Below are 20,102 nucleotides of genomic sequence, written 5' to 3'. Positions count from 1 at the left end.
CCATACAAAGCTGATAACTAATAAAATAGCAAAGATATTCAACTAACAATGAAAAATTTTGTATATAAGCTTTCACTCTCAATTTCAGTTTGTGAAACCAGTTGGAGGAAAGAGGCTTTCTTCAACTGAGCAAAAGCTTAAGGGTAACAGCTCTCACAAGATCTTTAGATCTTAAAAGTATAAGAACAAAGTCATGATTCTCAGTCTTCACTGTATATTAGCATTACCACAAAGCTGTTTAAACAAAGAAACAACCCCCACCCCGCCCCAATCCCCACCCATGCCTCTCGCCCTATGAACAAAGCTATTTATTAAAGGCATGCCGGGGATCCTGATGTACAGACAGGGTTGAGACCCTCTGAACCAAAATGCAAAAATCAAATGAAAGGATCAGAGAAAGCTGATGGTAATCTAGGAGTCTGATGATGTCTCATGGAAAGAAATTCATCCATGCTAACATATGCTAATATAAAAATACAAGTGACTATTATCAAGACTGAGCACATTCTCATTCTAATTTAATCTTAAATAGACTTAAGAGAAAACCATTCCCCTTGCCTTTTTCGCCCACTGGGAATGTAAAAATAGTAATATAAGTAGTGTCTTAATGGGTCAGTCCAGTGTCTTTATTCAGCTGTACAGAAGGACCCAGAGGAGTTCACCTATCAAAGGCCAGTCCTTCCACCCTCTGGATTTACTTGCTTCTGAACCTCATTCTACATGGAATGCTCTATTTTCTGTATCTCATCTCTCTTGAATCCATCCCACTAACATTTAAACATTTCAGTCTCTCCCATCTTAAAAACACACATGCCTAGATCCCAGACATCCTTGCCCACAAACCCAACGGCGCAGCCCACCAGGGCAGCTGCTGACAATCCTGGGCATATCCTCTCACAACGAATCACCAAGTTCTTCTATGATACTGCCTAAAAAAGTCTCTCAAACAGGTCACCTCTCTCCATGCCCACTGCTACTTACCCAAGGCCAAGCCACCATTGACCCTCTATTGCAAGTACAGAAGTAGCCTTATAATATAGTATCCTCAGATCCACTCTTCTCCCCTTTTCCACCTTGTAGCCTAAATAAGCCCACTTTGGCAAATTACCAAACCCAAGCTTCAGTTTCTTCATATGTAAAGTCCATTTTTTTTCACAGACTTTATAGGACTGTTGCGAAAATCAAATGAATACTGGACTAAAGCGGTTAGCAACTGCAAAGCAGAAAAGATCACTTATGTTTATTAATGTACAAATACTTAAGAGCAACTGAACTAGTTACATTAGGAGATGAAATATAATATTCAGGGACTAAATCAAAAGGCCTACAGTCTTGTCTAATCTGGCCTCCGCCAATATTCCAGTCTCATGTTAGACTCCACACACCAGCCTCATAAAGCGGTTCCCTTTGTCTGGAATGCTCTCCTTGCCCCACTTGGCCAACTAACTCCTGCTCATCATTCAAGTTCTGGTTTAAATCTTAATTTCTCCAAGAAACTTACCCTGACTCCCCAACCCCCTTCCCCACCAATATCAGGTCTCCCAAACCTTCTGTACTACTTCTTGGTACCTCACATTTGCCATTATCTGTTCCAAGATCTTCCTTTGACAGTGAGCCTCATGAAGGATTATGTCCATAATCCCTCCAATAAGCACCATAACTGGGAGAATGTAAGTCTTCAAATTTTTAGTAACTGATTTTAATGACACAACTGAAAAATACCCATAAATGCTACACTCTAATAGAAACCTGTGGCTCCCTTCAGCACAAATCGGTAATTGCTGGCATTTCTCTATCACTTTGTCTCCTTTGAGCTTTACCAACCAGAAATACTACACTATAAAGAGTAAGGAAAGTACCTTCATTTTTTATTTCCAATATAACAGCTGCTGACAATCAAAAGTTACACATCTAACATAACTTCTGTGGAGGTAAGAGAACATCTGCTTGGCTTATTTTGCTATTTTAACACCAGGAAATCATATACTGAAGAAAAAACACTAATCTGCTTTCCCATCCTGGGTAATTACTAATCACTTGGTGATCAGAATCTTAATTTAGAATACATTTTAACTCATTACTTTACTTGCTATACTTGCTACTTACTTTTTAGTCACAGGTTAAGAAGATTCCCACAGATGGTCATCTCCAAGAATTTTACTACATTCTGCTCCCACAAGAAGTTAGTAAGACTAGTAGTCCTTATATCAAGCCCTATAAATATCTTCACCCAGAAGTGTCTTTATACATTGTTTGTCAATAAGCTAGTTTTCTACTGAATTTAATATTAAATTAGTTCTCCTTTCTCAATGGACCAGAAACACTTGGTTTTGTTCCCATTAGATACATCTTGCTTTAATGCTAGGTCACATGGATCTAATTTTTAAAAAAACACATCTTATTGCCTAGAAGAATGTGATAAATTAAAAAACTAAAATCAAAACTAAAAGTATAAATACCTATGTAGTTTGCTTTACAAATTTATTTCTATTTTTACATACACAATTTTCTTAAAACAGTACACACTTTCTCTGACTTTCTGCACTGAGAGGTAAGGATTCCTTTTTCCCTTAAAGTTTATCTCCTAAAGTGGAGTCCTGATTTCTGGCTCAACATTTTCACAGTCTGCCTTAGGGTTTTCATCTACATTTGCTATAACCCTTTTTTATTCACTGGTTAAGGTTGGTATAGCTGATTTTCCATGCATTTCCTCCCTTTTTCCATCTTCTTTCACTTCCTGCTACCATTGTTTAAGTCATTCACTGGTACTTTCTCACCTATCAGTCTTCTAATTCGTTTATCTTAACCTAAAATTTCCCTTTTTTCTCCCAATCACAAAATCACTTTTTCCTCTGAAAGTATATTTTATATTGCGCAATTTTTGCCCCCACTGGAATATTTGTTTGCACAGACTACACACTATTTTTAATGTGTCCTAATAAACTATCTTCCTACCTGAAATATGTAAACATGAAAAAATGGGTACCTACACAACTTACATTTTCACATGAAACTTATCAGAAGAGAATAGGTTAGAAAAGGACTTCTGAGCCAGTTAAGGGCTGCAAAGAACCTCAGCAAACAGGCTGGTCCTGAAGACAGCAGTAATGAGGAGGCTTGGTTAGGCTTCACTCGGCTTGATAAGGAAGAGGCAGTGCAGAAGAGGAAGCCTGAGTTTTGAAAGCAATCTCTGCTGTCGTAATCTACAAATTGAACACATTTGGGAAGGAAGAGACAAATGATACAACTGAGTAGTCAAATGTACAGCAGACATCTTAAGTGCTGAAAGGATTTAAAGAACTGGGAGACAGATTGGCAAGGGCCAAAATGGATAGCCAAGGAGGGCTCCATGGAAGAGCCAGTTCTGGAAAACTAGAATCTGGTAATTTAGGATGAGGACAAACATCCAATGCATTTACTGAAGACTAAAAATGTCAACTCAACTACAAGTGTCAGGTAAATCAGAAGAGTAGGACAGGTTAGAGAGAGTCTTGAAACCAGAATAATTTGGATTTGACACAATAAAGTCATTGAAGATTTATAACCAGAAGAGTAGAAATTAAAAATACCTAACAATTATTTGGGCAACTATTTGGTCACTAAGAAGGAAAATCCCGACCCCAATACTCAGTAGCTGTTGACTCCAATTACTTTATTTCCTCTGTAAAATGAGAAAAACCCTGGCTCACTGAACCACTGTGATGATGAAAGAAGGTAACACAAGGACCTAGTACAGAGCCTGAAACACAGTACGTGCTCAAGTAATGTTAAATGTTACTAACAAGCCGGTGGCAGTAATCCAGATGTGCAATAATTAAAATCCACACAAGATCTGAACCAAAGTACCAAATACCCATCCCTTCAACATAGAAATACTACTATAATTGTTCCACCACCAGAACTCATTCGTAAACACTCCCCAAATGCTCAGCACACACTGTTATTATGCTCGGTAGTGTGGCAAACACTAACACGTAAGAAACACTCCCTCCCCTTAAGGATCTTGATCCCACTAAGAATATACTCAGGGAAAGTTATGGACCATAAATGACAGGTCCCAAACAAAAAAGTAAACATGGCAGTTAAGAGGAAGAAGTAATCATGGGGTTTAAATTGTTCACAGGATTTGTGTAAGAAGCACTGGGAAATGCTGTTGTAATGTGTACGCTACAAATATTTTTTAGTAAAGAAACGGGTAAATCTGTTTAGTGTGAGGACTTCTATAGATCAGGTAAGAAAACTCAAATCCCCTTGCCCCTCTGCCAAACACTGAAAACAAAAAAGTTCATAGGGAAAACAACAGCTCTTAAATATATAAAAAAGCTAACTTTCATTCGGATGATATGCTTTTTTTTTTAGATCACAAAGGGCTAAATGTGGGATAATACAGTTGGAGAGGCTGAAGGGAAACAGGGACTCTCATATTCTGGTGAGAGAAGAAACCTGATATACTCTCTAAGGAGGCAGAATCTAGCAAAATTAAAAGCACTCACAGACTTTGCTACATCTAGAAATCTACTCTACGGATATACTAACAGAACTATTAGTAGCAGCAAAGGATTACAATCAAAACACTGGCTAAATAAATGGTGGAACATTAATACTGTGAAGCTGGGGGAGAAAAAGCTGCTTTATACAAGGATATAGAATAATTTCTAAGATACACTTTAAGTGAAAAAACTAAGGTGCCAGGCATTTTATTACCACATGTATGGGGAGAAAATTTGAAAAAGTTGGTAAATTTATAGAATATTCTTGATGGGCACACAAAATTAGTAACAATGGCTATCCCTGGTGAGGAAAATCAGGTTCAATGGTTCAAAGATAAAGTCATTTTTCACTGTATACCCATTTTGAACACTTAAAAAATTTAAGGTGTAAGGGTACCTGGCTGGCTCAGTCAGTAGAACCCGTGACTCTTGATCTCAGTGTTGTGAGTTTAAGCCCCACACTGGGTGTAGAGCTTACTTTAAAAAAAAATTTTAAATGTATATTTCTTACCAACTGAAACAAATTAAAAGAAAACAAATGAGAATAAATCAAAATGTTTAGTTATGGATATTTTTATGTTGTAGGATGACAGAGGGCTTGTTTTCTTTATGCATTTCTATAACATACTGAGCTTATTTTCATAATGAGATTTTTTTTTCTTTCTTATTTGACAGAGAAAGAGAGAGCACAAGCAAGGGGAGTAGCAGCGGGAGAGGGAGAAGCAGGTTCCCTGCTGAGCAAGGAGCCCAACGTGGGACTCGATCCCAGAACCCTGGGATCATGACCTGAGCCGAAGGCAGATGCTTAACCAACTGAGGCACCCAGGCACCCCCATAATAAAATATTTTTTTTATTTTTAATTTTTTAAAAAGGATTTTTATTTATTTGAGAGAGCAAGCGAGAGCACAAGAGCAGGGGGAGGGAGCAGCAGACTCCCTGCTGAGCAGGGAGCCCAATGCAGGGCTCTATCCCGGGACCCTGGGATCATGACCTGAGCCGAAGGCAGACGCTTAACTGACTGAGCCACCCAGGCGCCCCATAATAAAGTATTTTAAAGGAGAGAAAGTATAAAGGAGGATATTCCAGATAAGAAAGAATATGAGCAAAGATCTGGCAGGTAGGATGAATACAAAACACTTCGGTTATAATAAATAGACAAGACTAAATAAAGCAGATACTTTCTAACAGTGAGATAAACAACCATGCCTCCTATACAGAAAGTCTGTAATAATGCTATAGAATGTATGAAAGACTACGTTGGTAGCTACACTCTCCTGACATTTTTGGTGCTAGACAAAGCAGTCTAAACTAAGCCAGAGTCCTTTGTTGACATCACAGCAGAAAATGACAAAAATACTGTTAAGATTAATCTGATAGATTAGAATGTGGCTACCCTAGAAGTAAAAATAGCCGGTTTCTGGCCCAGACATGTTGCCTGTGACACAGGGAGTATTTAAGGGTCTGGAACAGCCACAACGTCCAGAAGCTCAGCATTGTTAAAGGCCCATGGTCCATGTGGCAAACATGGTTTCCCTCCTCAGACAGGCCAGCGGCTCTACATGTGTTTTCCTGTTGTGGCCTAACCAAACTTACTTCTCTCATGGTGTCCAGACAGAGCTTGTGACTGCCAAGAGACCCCTGAGTTAAGTTCCCTGACAGGACTTGGGCCGAGGGCCGGGGCAGGAATGGTGCTGGTAGAACCAGAAAGGTACGCAGCAGGAGCCAAGATGCAGGCTGCCTCGTGAGAGTGTAGAGACCTGGGGGCCAGGCCACCTGTGCTGGAGTCCTGGCTTCACCATGGTCTAGCTCTGTCACCTGGAACTAGTGAGCTACTCACGATTTCTCTGCCTCATTTCCCCCAGCTGGAAAATGGAGACACGAAAGTACCTACCTATGGCTGTTAAGGGTTAAAGGACTAAATATTTGTCAAGCACTTAGCACGGTGCTGACACAGATTTAGTTTTCGTGTCCACTGCAGGCCTACCATGAGCTTGGCTCTAAGAGAAATAAAAATTCACAGACTTTGTATCTGATAGGTATGGCAAAGGAAAGGAGAGCTATCAAAGATGACAGTACGTGGAGATTTAGAAATTATTGACACAAAGGTAACTGAGATCCTGATAATAGATGAATTCTTCAAGGGACATTTTGATAAAAATCAAATACCTGTGAACTAACCCTCACAAAATACCCTCAACTGGAGAGAGAAAGTTGAGGAGCCAGATACAGTGTGTTTACAAAGGTACAGTGTCTCACTCGGAATTGAGCACAAGAAGAGAATCGTGTCAAACTTCCAGTAACAGTAATTCCATCTTACACCTGTCAGATTTTAGTTTCAAGTTACTTGTGATGATCTCACTGGATTCAAATAATGATCCCATGAAGTGGTAGAATTATCTCCATTCCATCAATGAAGAAAAACCTCAGAGACTACATTGCTACCTAGTTACATAGCTAGTAAGTTATAAAACAGGAAACTGAAATAAATTTCTCCTGTAACAATTCTATAAGAATCACGATATTATAAGTTAACCTTAACTTTATTCAACAGAGCAAGTATTATGCTCCTCTCCCACTTTTCTGAAAAATAAAAACCAAATGACAAAGCAAATGAAGAAACTTGCTAAATACCAGTAAATCAGAAACAAACATGCCAGAAAAAAAAGTAATACAACCTGACATTTTCCCTATTCGCCCAACAATTCGTACCTGTCATTTATTTTTACTGATTCAAGAAAAATTCTTTGTTCATCCTTCTAAAAAAATATCTGCACAGTTACTACTAGCCAGTTACAGCTACAGACTCTCTTGGTTCTCAAAGAGCTAAGTTGGGAGGAAACACTGGTAAATATAATTTCAATCTAATATGATAAACACTACAATGAGTGTATGTACAGGAGCAGCTGATTCAAACCCAGGGAGAGGCAGGTGTGGTGCTGGGAAGGAGATGAAAGGGAAGATGCATGGGAATGAGTCGGGTAACGCACCTGCAGGGAGCTAGGAGAAGGTGCTAGGCAGTGTGGATACAAACAGGCTCAAGAGTAATCAATAATGCTTATACCACAAAAATGCAATATCCATTCAATTTTAATTATGTTACCTTTTATTATTTTACAATATATTTCAAAAAATGCCGTTACAGTTGCCTTAACTGCTCTATAAGACCTGGAATAAAAGAACATTTAGAATTAGAACACACAGACATCAAGCTGTAATACCTACTTGTACTGAACCATTACTACCAAAGAGATGTAGTTTTTTAAATAGGCAGATGTGTGGCAATGCAAAATAAAATACAAACTTGTTAAAACAAACAGTAAACTTTGTTTTAATGGCTATCGAAAGGAGGTGGTTTTGTTTTCGTTTTTCAACACATCTGGTTCTGGCAGCAAGTTGTATTATGCATTTAAAGCAATACATGCCCTGAAAGCTTCTACTTTCAGTTGTGCGTGTCATCTGAATCAGAGCCCAGACACATGAAAAATATCATTCCCAATCCCCTCACTACCCCTCCCTCCAGAAGGTCGTGAACTCAAGATTCTTGTTGGTGAAGTATTTTACAGTGTTTTTCCAGTGACACTGGATGTTTTTAATTTTCTCTAAAAGAGAAGCGATGAAAATGCAAGGAAACCCTCCAGGGTCCAATTTTCACTTCACATTCTCCACAAGCAATAAAATAGCAGCTCTATATGTTGATGAAAAAGAATTTCAATTTCTGCATATTAGTTTCTTAATCATATTAGCACTAAAATTTATCTGGATTTAGCTGGATTTCCAAAAGGAAAATTTTAGTTGCCAAATATTTCAGAAATTTAATAAAGCATTACATATATGTAATTAGCTCTTATCTACCAAAAAATATATATGTATATATATTTATATTTATTTATCTTACCTTCACTGAAGTTCTTTTTTTCTGGCTGGACATGAGAACGAGATTAAGTGGACCAATGCTGGCTTTATTTCTTTATAAGCAATAATTTGAGTCTTTTTTTCATTCGGTTCGATCGCATGTTCATAATAAATTCACAAAAGGCAATACAAGGAAACACCTACTGAATAGGCATCTGCCAAGCAATTCATGCTTTAAAGTTAGACGCTACCAAATGGCACTATGGCATTATAGGCATTCGATTTGTTTTTTTTTTTCAAGTTTGTCAGTTCTTTACTATTTTTTTTTCCTAGCAAGGGATGGTATATGATCACAAAGTAAGGCCTAGAGACCATTTATAGCTGCTCCCAGTATTATGCTGGACGGAACTCTTAAGAGCTGATATAAACCAAACTGAAAAACAGTCAACTGGAACCACATCTGATCACATTCAAATAGTCTCCAACAGTACTTTGCTAGTATACATGTTTCCTTCTTCTCGGCTGATTTTGTGTTGATCTCTTTAAAATTACAACAAGTAAGATTGCAAAGTTTTTGTAGACTTGTGGTTTTAGGGGACTGCTATGTTCATATGGATATATTTTAAATCACAAAATGTCTCTATAGTAATGTTCTTTCTATAAACATGGTTGGCAAAATAAAAAAGGCACAAAAGGGGGATAATGAGAAATGTTTTCAATTTCAGTGAAGAATACCAAAGCAAGTATCTTTCATGAAGAAAGGTAGAGAAAAATGTTCAGTAATTCATGCACGACTTGAGCTTAAAAAAAAAAAAACCAACTTCTCTTCAGATAGGTCCTGAGGCTTGAGGAGAAATGAGTTTTCCTAATCACGTGCTTCATGTAAAATAAAATGTAAAGCTGAACATATATATGTTTGGTTTAACAGTGGACCCATGTTTTTTAAAAAGTGAGGCAATTAAAGGAAAACAAAACCAAAATACCTTCATAAACAAAGAATTCCACCTGTAGCCTCTGTCCTTTTTACCACTGAGTGGGGCAAAATGTCCAATAAAATGTAAAATGCAGCATACGCAATCATGTAATCTAAAAACTTTTCATGATAACTTATTGCAAATTGCACTTGACAGTTCACCACAACAATGGAAAACTGGCCCCTTGTTGGTTCACACAGTCCTTGAGACACAAAGTGAAGTCACCAGTAAAACGATCTTGATAAAAAGTTTGCAGCTGTGCTCAGCCAGCTAGCTCCACCCTCTGGGTGTGAGCCGACCCGGGACACTGCTTTGTCTTGCTCCTTAGTGGGACTCTCATCCTCAGGCAGGTAGTCGGGCAGTTCTGTGTTCTGTTCTACTTCCACAGGCGTATCTTGGAATGGGACCAACATCTGATACAGAGAACATGTTAAGAGTTATTACAAAATCATCCTAATTGACACAGATATATGTCTTAAGTTAAAGGTCAACTTTACTCCTCATTCTAATCACCATATTTATTCTCAGGGGTTATATTCCTTTAAAAATCTTCCTCTTACATGAAGATAGGCCCAACTGCTGAGCACAGAAAGGCAGAAATACACATGAAAACTAAGATGTTTTTCTCCTGAGGCTCCAGGAATAAATGTGCAACTCCTGTCTATTTAAAGAAAACAAAAGCAAGTATCTGGCTGCTGCGTGACCCTGAAGGGCCACTGAACCTCCTTTCTATGGGAAGACAAATAAGCTAAAGGAATGCGGGTTTGTTTTCCCTATCACAAAGCTAGTGGCAAAAACAGCAAGAGGCAAATATTTTCACTGTATTTACCTATCCCTGGTGGGAACAGACCTTTATTTTTTGGATTAGCAAAACTAAGGTTAGAAAGAAAGTATTTAAAAACCAGTGCAAGGAAACTAGATATCCTTTATTGCCATATAAAATTAAGAAGACGTCTCCACTGAGATAAAGAACAGACTCTGAAATCCACAAAATATAAGAACAGACTTTGAAATCTACAAAAGACCTATATTTCTAAAAGAGTTAACTGTTAGCCAAGAAATACTAAGATAATCTGACCCAACCACACTCCTGTATATTTGGCAACTAACAGCCTGAAAATACTTACAATCTGCTAGCCCTAAAGAATAATCAGGAGTCAGTCAGGTATAAAGAAAACTAAATAAAGCATTTACCTCTTCTCCACTTTCACTTTTCACAACTTGCTGAGCTTTCATAACCTTGGTTGATGCTATCGCTGATGCCAAAGCCTAGGCCAGGATTAAAAGGAACAATTTTGAACACTGATTTGTTTACCTATAACCTCAAGCATATTCAGCCATTTAAAATACTAACCTCTGCTTTCAAATCTGAACGGATCCGCACCACACATCTTTGAACAGCCATTTGAAAAGTAAAGCTAATAACACCTTTAATTTTTAACAAAGCCTCTTCACAGAGATTTCTCCGAGACTGAAAAGGTAAAAAAACAAAAACAAATTATTATTAAAATTGGCAAAATAATAAAAACAAACAAATCAACTCAAACCACACCAAATTAGGGCGCCTGGGTGGCTCAGTTCTTAAGCGACTGCCTTCGGCTCAGGTCATGGTCCCAGGGTCCTGGGATCGAGTCCCATATCGGGCTCTCTCCTCTGCGGGAAGCCTGCTTCTCCCTCTCCCACTCCCCCTGCTTGTGTTCCCTCTCTCACTGTGTCTCTCTCTGTCAAATAAATAAATAAAATCTTTAAAAAAAAAAAAAAAAAAAAAAAAAAAAAAAAAACCACACCAAATTAGTCATTGGGGGGCGGGGTAAGTAAATGTCCCTATTTCAGTCAGTTCTAACGACTCATTCTTGAGGGCACGCCACTGGTGGTGTTTAGTCAAGTTTATTAAATTTTATAAGATCAACAGACTAATAATTCCTGCTGGATTTTTTCAAACTTCATTACTAATACTTAGTTTTAATAATTTTTATCGGAAATAAGTTAGCCAATATTAATTTAAATCTTAATGCAGAAGGAATGAAAGAACAATATAGGAAAAAAATGCTGAAAAGCAGAGGGCCCTCTAGCTTAAGGGTGAGCAAACTATAGTCCACCCACTGTTTTTACTGGAACACAGCCATACGCATTTGTTTACCTACTGTCTGAGGCTAGTTTTATATTATAGCAGAGTTAGTAGTTATAACAGACACCATATGCCCTGCCAAACCTAAAATATTTACTATCTGGCTCTTTAAAGAAAAGGTTTGCTGACCCGTGCTCTACTTAAAAATCTCTGAGGATAATTCTGATAGACTGATGTTAGAATTAGTGAGTGTTCAGTGTCTGACTCACTACTTTTTAAAGTACTTGGTATTTATAAATATCACTACATCCTTCATTTATGGCGTTCTCAATGGTTACCACTGCATTTTCAAGGGTTATTAATACCCTCTTTTTAGTTCTCATTTTCCTCTGACAACACAATAAAACATACCCCTTTCAATGTTTCTTTGACTCCTAATAATACACTACTTAAACCACTGGTTATTCCATCTGTCTCATCTTGCCGCCAAGGTCCAGTGCCTAAAACTAAGTGATTTTGTTTCTACTTCATCCCTCAGTAGACTATTCCCATCACTTCAACCATTATTACCATGGAGAACACAGATGTCTATCTCCAAGAGGACTTTATTTTCACTTGCTATCAGACACACCCATTTGGATATCAAGTGGTCATCTCAAACACAGGATCCAAAGCAAAAATGGATTAAAAAGTAACTACAGGGGTGCCTGGGTGGCTCAGTCTGCTAGGCATCGGACTCTTGATTTCGGCTCAGGTCATGATCTTGGGGTCATGGGATTGAGCCCTGCGTCGGGCTCCATGCTCAGCATAGAGTCCACTTGAGATTTTCTCTCTCCCTCTGTCTCTCCCCCTGCTTATGCTCTCTCTCAAATAAATAAATGAAATCTTAAAAAAAATAAAATAAAAAAAGTAACTACAGTTTCACCTTATCCCTTCCTCCACCTCCAGCTCACATATCGTATCACCGTCTTTACATCTTCCTATGTCTTTACTGAAACCAGGTTCTGGTTCAGTATTTCTGATGGGACAGGCATCTGCAATTGACCCTAAATCCCTGGAACACCCTGAGAAACACTGCCTTCAAATGACCTGACTCACTCTTTTCCTCCATTGAATATAATCAGTCTTCAAACTTATTCTAATAATCCTTCAAAAGAACTATCATTGCTTATCTCCCTACTACCATTATAGAATGGTGCTAGTCTTTGAGACTTTTGCAATCACTTTCGTACAATATATTGGCCTGTTTTCTCATGTGTGCTTTGTTGAGTTTTATCATTTGGTTTATGCTAGCTTTCAAAAGGAACTGTATTATTCTTATTCATTAAAATTAGATGGCACTGGTGATATTTTATATATCTTACTATTTTCCATTCAATCAATTTATGTCTACTACCGGAGCTTGCTTTCTAGAAACTTTTCGGGATCTTGTGGCCCCAGTTTCAGTAAGATAGTTGTTAACTATCTTATTTGGCAATGTCATGGATAACATGCATATGAAAAACTTCCCCCCACCCTTACCTAGAGAATCCTAAATCCTGAGGCCAAATTGCTGTGGATAATCTAATGTAACCTACCTGGCCTAGCTAAAAAGATAAGTGGGAATCTACGGGTTGCTACCCCTAATATGTAAAGTTATATAACTTATCACTGCTCAAAGTAACTTCAGGGAGACTTCCAAATGCAGTCAAGATGGAGTAACAAGGACTGGATTTAGCCAATATACACAAAATAAAATGAATAAAACAATGATTTCCAGAGAGTGGAAAACAAACATCCCTGAGAGAAGGAAAATAAATGAAATGAGCTCCACAAAGACATCAGCATATTGCCTAGAAAGTTTCCAGGCTGTAATTTAGGAAAGGAGAACTCAAGGGGAACCAGCAGCAGTCTCCGTCAGTTAAGGACACAGCTGAAAATTCGGGGAGGTCAAGGCAACTATAATTCATAGGACAGAGCACAAGAGAGGGCAGAGCTGTGCAAAAAGGGCCCACAGGGAGAAAGCATACCCTAGAGATCTGCAGTGAGCTCCCCTCAGGTTTTCAGCTGAACAATGATCAGTACATGCATATGAAGAAAGAACCTGAGGCTGAATAAAGAACCAGACTATAAAGGAATAGAAGGAACAATTCTGCAGGCTCAACTGTGCTGGAAATACTCCATGTTTCCATCATACAGAGTGGAAAAACTTTGACATACATGGGGGCATGAACAGAGAACCCAGAAGAGTATTGCCTCAGTAGTGTAGCAAAATTATCCCTAGGATGAAGGGTGCTATGGTCTTGCCTAACAAACCTTAAAAGCAAGCCTCAAAAAGATCTGTTTGCAAGTAACTGTGATCTAGAACAAATCTCAAGAATTTTTTTAAAGGATTTGCATACAAATAAATATATGCTGTGCCCAACAAAGTAAAATTTGCAATGCCTAGCATCCAGTCAAAAATTACCAAGAATGCAAGGGAGCAAAAAAAAAATACAACCTATAATTAGAAAAGTCAATCTATAATTACAAAAATCTATAAAAACATACTCAAAAAAACACAGATGATTAAATTAGTAGATAAGGACATTAAAATTATTCCAACCATCTTCTGTATGTTCAAATAAAGTATAAACATGTTAAGGAGTTATAAAAAAAGACCCAAATCAAACTTCTAGAAATAAAATAAGGGGCACCTGGCTGCAGAGCATGTAACTCCTGATTTCGGGGTCATGAATTCAAGCCCCACATTGGGCATGGAATCTAGTTAAAATAAAAAAATAAAATAGTAAGATAAAAAAATAGAACAATGTCTACGGTAAAAAAAAAAAAAATGAAGAGATTAATAGGAAGTTAAACACTTGCAAAGGTAAAATTTAGCAAATATAGCAACAGAAACTATCCAAAATGAAACAGAGGGGGAAAAAAAAAGAACGGAAGAAAAAAATTAGCAGAATATCAGTGAGCTGTGAGACTTCATATGGTTGAACATGGGTAACAGGAATACCTTGAAAGACTAAGGGGAAAGGGGGACAGAAACAGTATTTGAAGAAATAATGGAAAAAACTGTCCAAATTTGCTGCATATTACAAATCCAGAAATCCAAGAAGCTGAATAAATATGAAGAAAATTATACCAAGGCACATTATAAACAAACTGACTAAAAGCAGTGATGAAAGAGAAACTCTCAGAAGTAGGCAGAGTGAGAAAAATAAGATATATTACATATAGAAGAACACAAATAAGAACAATAGAATCCCAAATAGAAACAATGCAAGGAAGAAGACAGTGGAGCAATGTCTCAAAGTATGGTGTTAAAAAAAAAAATAAAGAAAAAAATTCTGTTACTTAGATTTTCACACCCACTGAAAATAATCCTTCCAAAAAAAAAAAAAAATAAGGACTCTACCAGACATACAAAACTGAAGGAGTTGGAGACTTCAATATCTGACTTTCAAAAATGAATATAATAGGTAGACAGAAGATGAGCAAGGAAAATGAGGCTTAAAAAACAGTATAAACCAACAAAACTCAACAGACACTTAGAATACTCCCAAACAAGAGTGTATACATTCTCAGGGACATGTGGAACATTCTCCCAGGATAGACCATGGTAGGCCATGAAACAAGCCTCAATATATTGAAAAGGACTGAAATCATACAATGTTGTCAAATCACATGAAATTAGAAATTAATAACAGAAGGAAATTTGGAAAATTCAGAAATACATGGAAATAAAACAACAAACTTCTAAATAATAACCAATGTGTCAAAGAAAAATTAGAAAATAGTTTGAGATGAATAAAATGAAAATACCACATACCAAATCTGATGGCATACAAAGAAAGTAGTGCTTAAACAAAAATTTATAAGCTGTAATAACTACATTAAAATAGAAGAAAATCTCAAGTTTTAAGAAAGTCCAGAGCAAGCAGAAGGAAGGAAATCATAAAGATTATGGCAGGGGAAAAAAGAAAGAGAGAAAAGGGAAAAAATAGGAAAAAAAAAATCGATGAAACTAAAAGTTGGTTTGAAAAGATCAACAAAACTGATAAACCTTTTAGCTACAGAAAGAAGGCTCAAATTACTAAAATCAGGAATTTAGGACATTACGGCGAATCTGACTGAAACAAAAGATTATAAGCAAATACTATGAACACATTATGCCAATACATTAAGATAACCTCAATGAAATGGACAAATTCCTAGAAAAATAAAATTATCAAAACTGACTGAAGGAAAAATAGACCTATAATAAGTAAGGAGATTAAATTAAAATGAGAAAATATACCACAAAAAAAGCTCTGGACCAAACAGTTTCACTGGTGAACTCTATCAAATGTTTACAGAATAATCAACCCCAATCTTTCACAAACTCATCCAGACACTTCCTAGCTCATTTTACACTGATACCAAAACCAGAAAAAGATACATGAAAGAAAACTGTAAATAAAGCTATAAAATACCCTGTATGAATACACACACACCACACAATACCTCAACAGAATCCCAGCAAGCTGAATCCAGCAGCATATTAAAAAGTTATATAGCATGACTGGGATTTACCCTAGGAATGAAAGGTTGATTCAAAATATGAAAATCACCAGGACGCCTGGGTGGCTCAGTTGGTTAAGTGTTTGCCTTTGGCTCAGGTCATGATCCCAGGGTCCTGGGATCAAGTCCCGCCATTGGGCTCCTTGCTCAGCAGGGAGCCTGCTTCTCCCTCTGCCTACCGCTCCCCCTGCTTGTGCTCTCTCTCTGACAAATAAATAAATAAAATCTTAAAGAAATATATGAAAATCACCAATGTAATACATATTAATAGAATTCATCTCAACAATGAAAAGACAAATAAACAATTTAAAAACAGATAATAGGCATTTCTCCAAAAGAGAAAATGTGATAAAGATATATGCAATAAACATTAAAACAACCACTGAGAAATGGCCAATAAGCACATGAAAAGATACTCAACATCATTAATCACTAAGGAAATGCAAATCAAAACCACAACAAAAACAAAAAAACCCCACAATAAGGTAACACTTCACATCTACTAGGATAGCTTTTTTTTTTTTTGGATAGTTATTAAACAACAGAAATCTATGTTGACAAGGCTGTGGAGAAAGTGACCCTTCATATGTTGCTGATGGGAATGTAAAATGCTGCAGCCACTATAGAAAACACTCTGGAACTTGCTCAAAAAGCTAAACAAAGTTAATGTATCATCCAGCAACTCTACCCCAGGAACATATCCAAGAGAACTGAGGACATAAATCCACACAAAAAATTATACACCAATATTCATAGAATTATTCATAATAGCCAAAAAGTGGAAACAGCCCAAATGTCCATCAACTGATGAACGAATAAACAAAATACAGTACATCCATACAATGGAATATTATAAAGAGGAAAGATGTACTGATACATGCTACAATAGGGATGAACCTTGGAAACATTATGCTAAAGTGAAAGCCAGGCATGGGGCACCTGGGTGGCTCAGTTGGTTAAGCGACTGCCTTTGGCTCAGGTCATGATTCTGGAGTCCCGGGATCGAGTCCCACCTCAGGCTCCCTGCTCAGGAGGGAGTCTGCTTCTCCCTCTGACCCTCCTCCCTCTCATGTTCTCTGTCTCTCATTCTCTCTCTCGCAAATAAATAAAATCTTAAAAAAAAAAAAATTAAAAAAAAAAGAAAAGAAAGCCAGGCATGAAATGTCACATAGCCTATGATTCCATTTATATGAAATGTCCAGAAGAGGCAAATCCATAGACACAGAAAGTAAATTAGGGGTTATCAGGGGCAGGGGGTAGTGACTGCTAATGGGTATGAGGCTTCCTTTCGGAGTAATGAAATGTTCTGGAATTAGACTACGGTGATGGCTGCACAACCCTGTAAATACACTAAAAGCACGGAACTGTACACTTCAAAATGGTGTATTTATAGTATGTGAATTCTATTTCAATTAAAAAAAAACCAGAAAGAATTCATTGCCAGCAGACCTGTACTAGTATAAGAAATGTTAAGAGAAGGAAAATGAAATCAGATGAAAATCTAGAATTTACACAAAAGAATAAAGAGCCCTGGATATGGCAAAAAGTAGGTGGACAGAAAATACTTTTTCTTATTTTAAAACGTCTTAAAAGAGACTGATTTTTTTGAAATCACAGAGACAGAAAGTGAAATAGAGGTTGCCAAGGGCTGGGGGGAAGGATGAAAGGGGAGTTATTGTGTAATGAGTACAGAGTTTTAGGTTTTACAAGATAAAAACCTGTACATTCATAAGAAGTATAGAGGCGATGGTTACACAACATTATATTCATAATATAATATGAATGGTATTAATAACACTTCACATCTACTAGGATAGCTTTTTTTTTTTTTTGGATAGTTATTAAACAATAGAAATCTATGTTGACAAGGCTGTGGAGAAAGTGACCTTTCATATGTTGCTGATGGGAATGTAAAATGCTGCAGCCACTATAGAAAACACTCTGGAAGTTGCTCAAAAAGCTAAACAAAGTTGGGGCACCTGGGTGGCTCAGTCCTTAAGCGTCTGCCTTCAGCTCAGGTCATGGTCCCAGGGTCCTGGGATCGAGCCCCGCATTGGGCTCCCTGCTCCGTGGGGGGAGCCTACTTCTCCCTTTCCCACTCCCCCTGCTGTGTTCCCTCTCTCGCTGTGTCTCTCTCTGTCAAATAAATAAATAAAATCTTTAAAAAAAAAAAAAAAAAAAAGCTAAACAAAGTTAATGTATCATCCAGCAACTCTACCCCAGGAACATATCCAAGAGAACTGAGGACATAAATCCACACAAAAAAGTTATACACCAATATTTTATACTTATCTGTATTTTACCAAAATGAAAAAAATTTAAAAAATAAAGACTATTTAAAGTAATAACAGTGCATCTGGGGTTTATAACACATGTGGGAATAAAACATGTAACAACTGCAAAGAGGGAGAGAAAGGGGAAATGGAAGTATAATGTTCTAAATGCCCTATACTATGTATGAAGTAATATATTAATTGAAGCTGCACTATAGTAAATTAAAGATATATTAAAAAAAACTTAAATCAACCAACAAAAAGAAAGGAAGGAGAACTGTAGCTAATAAGCCAACAAAGGAAATAAAAGAAAATCATAAAAAATATTCAATTAGTCCAAAAGGTAGAAAATGGAAAAGGGGAACAATGAACTACGGGACAAATAGAGAGCAATCAGCAATGGGCCCCTGACTGGCTCAGTTGGAGGAGCATGCAACTTTTGATTTCTGGGTCGTGAGTTTGAGCCCCCTGTTGGGTGCAGAGATTACTTAAATAAATAAATACATAAACCTTAAAAAAAAAAAAAAAAGAAAGCAATTAGTAAGAGTTGTTTTAAAACTAACCATATTAATAATCATATCAAATATAAATGATCCCAACACTCCATTTAAAAGGCAGAATTTTCAGAATGGATTAAAAGGCAAGGCCGAACTATATAGTGCCTGTAAGAAATCTTAAAATACAGACATGAATAGAAGATATACACTCAGCAAAAGCAAGCAGAAGAAGCTAATATTAAAAGCAGACAAGGTAGAATGAATTCAGAAGAAACTATCCTGTAGGACTATTACAGTATTCTAATATTACAATATTCTAATTGCTATATTACTATACTATACTACACTCTAAAAAATTGTGTACAACTGGTATTATTTCATCCTTAAATGTTTGGTAGAATTCACTAGTGAAGCCATCTGGGACAAAAGTTTTTTTTATGGGAAGGTTTTTAATTACAAAATTAATTTCTTTAATAGATACTGAGCTATTCAGGTTATCTATTTCTTCTTGAATAAACCTTGGCAATCTGTGTTTTTCAAGAAATTTTCCTGTTTCATCTGTATTACTAAATTTATTGGCATAAAGTTATTTAAAATATTCATTTACTTTCCCTTTAATGTCTATAGGGTCTACAGTGATGTTTTCTTTCTCTTATTTCTGGTATTGATAATTTGTGACTTTTATTCTATGGTTTGGCTAAAAGTTTATCAATTTAATTGATCATGTCAAAGAATCAGCTTTTGATTTCATTGGTTTTTCTCTATTGCTTTTCATTTCACTTATTTGTTTTGTTTCTTCTGCTTACTTTGGATTTAATTTGTTGTTCTTTTTCTAGTTTCTTAAGGTAGAAACTTAATTCACTGAGAACTTTTCTCTCTTGTATATAAATATTTAGGCATTTGGTGCTATTGAATTACCTTCTAAATACTGCTTTAGCAGCTTCCCACAAATTTTGATATTTCATTTTCATTTTTATTCAGTTTATAATGCTTTATAATTTCTCTTTTGATTTCTTCATTGACTCATGGATTATTTTAGAAATACATTATTTAGTCTCCAAAGTATTTGGGGAGTTTCCAAATAACTTATGTTTCTGATTTCTAATTTGCTTTTCCTTGTGCTAACATACTTTGCATAGTTCTTTTAAATTTATTAATACTTGTTTTAATGGCCCACAATAAGGTCTACCTTGGTAAATACTCCACGTGTATGTGAAAAGAATGATTATTATCTTGTTGCTGGATAGGGTGTTCTATAAATATAGATTAGGTTGAGTTGGTTGTTAGTGTTATTTGAGTCTTCTATATCCTTAACTAATTTTTTGTATACTTGTTCTATTAATTGAGGGTGGTGGTGAAATCTCCAGATCTAATTGTGGATTTGTCTATTTCTCCTATCATTTCTGTCAGTTTT

At 36.6% G+C, this 20,102-nt stretch overlaps 1 protein-coding gene across 4 annotated transcripts in view; it reads right to left on the bottom strand.

The window, feature by feature from the left end:
- Positions 1-8,625: 8,625 nt before the first annotated feature.
- ARMC1 (armadillo repeat containing 1) overlaps positions 8,626-20,102 on the bottom strand; it is a 31,336-nt gene continuing 19,859 nt past the window's right edge. For 3 of the 4 annotated variants that reach the window (XM_064588274.1, XM_054512585.2, XM_045896480.3), the window contains 3 exons: positions 10,672-10,788; positions 10,512-10,586; positions 8,626-9,730 (listed from right to left, as the gene is read on the bottom strand). In XM_064588274.1, the coding sequence (XP_064444344.1) occupies positions 9,539-9,730; positions 10,512-10,586; positions 10,672-10,788 (384 nt within the window). In that variant the 3' untranslated portion in view covers positions 8,626-9,538. The remainder of the gene's footprint in view (positions 9,731-10,511; positions 10,587-10,671; positions 10,789-20,102) is intronic. The other variant, XM_045896481.3, reaches the window with a different exon arrangement.

The sequence above is a fragment of the Mirounga angustirostris genome, unplaced genomic scaffold, assembly GCF_029215605.1.
Source record: "Mirounga angustirostris isolate CCGP_5_RB_7025 unplaced genomic scaffold, mMirAng1.0.hap1 SCAF_4, whole genome shotgun sequence".
In the NCBI taxonomy this organism is placed as follows: domain Eukaryota; kingdom Metazoa; phylum Chordata; class Mammalia; order Carnivora; family Phocidae; genus Mirounga; species Mirounga angustirostris.
This window is presented reverse-complemented; position numbering and strand designations above follow the sequence as displayed.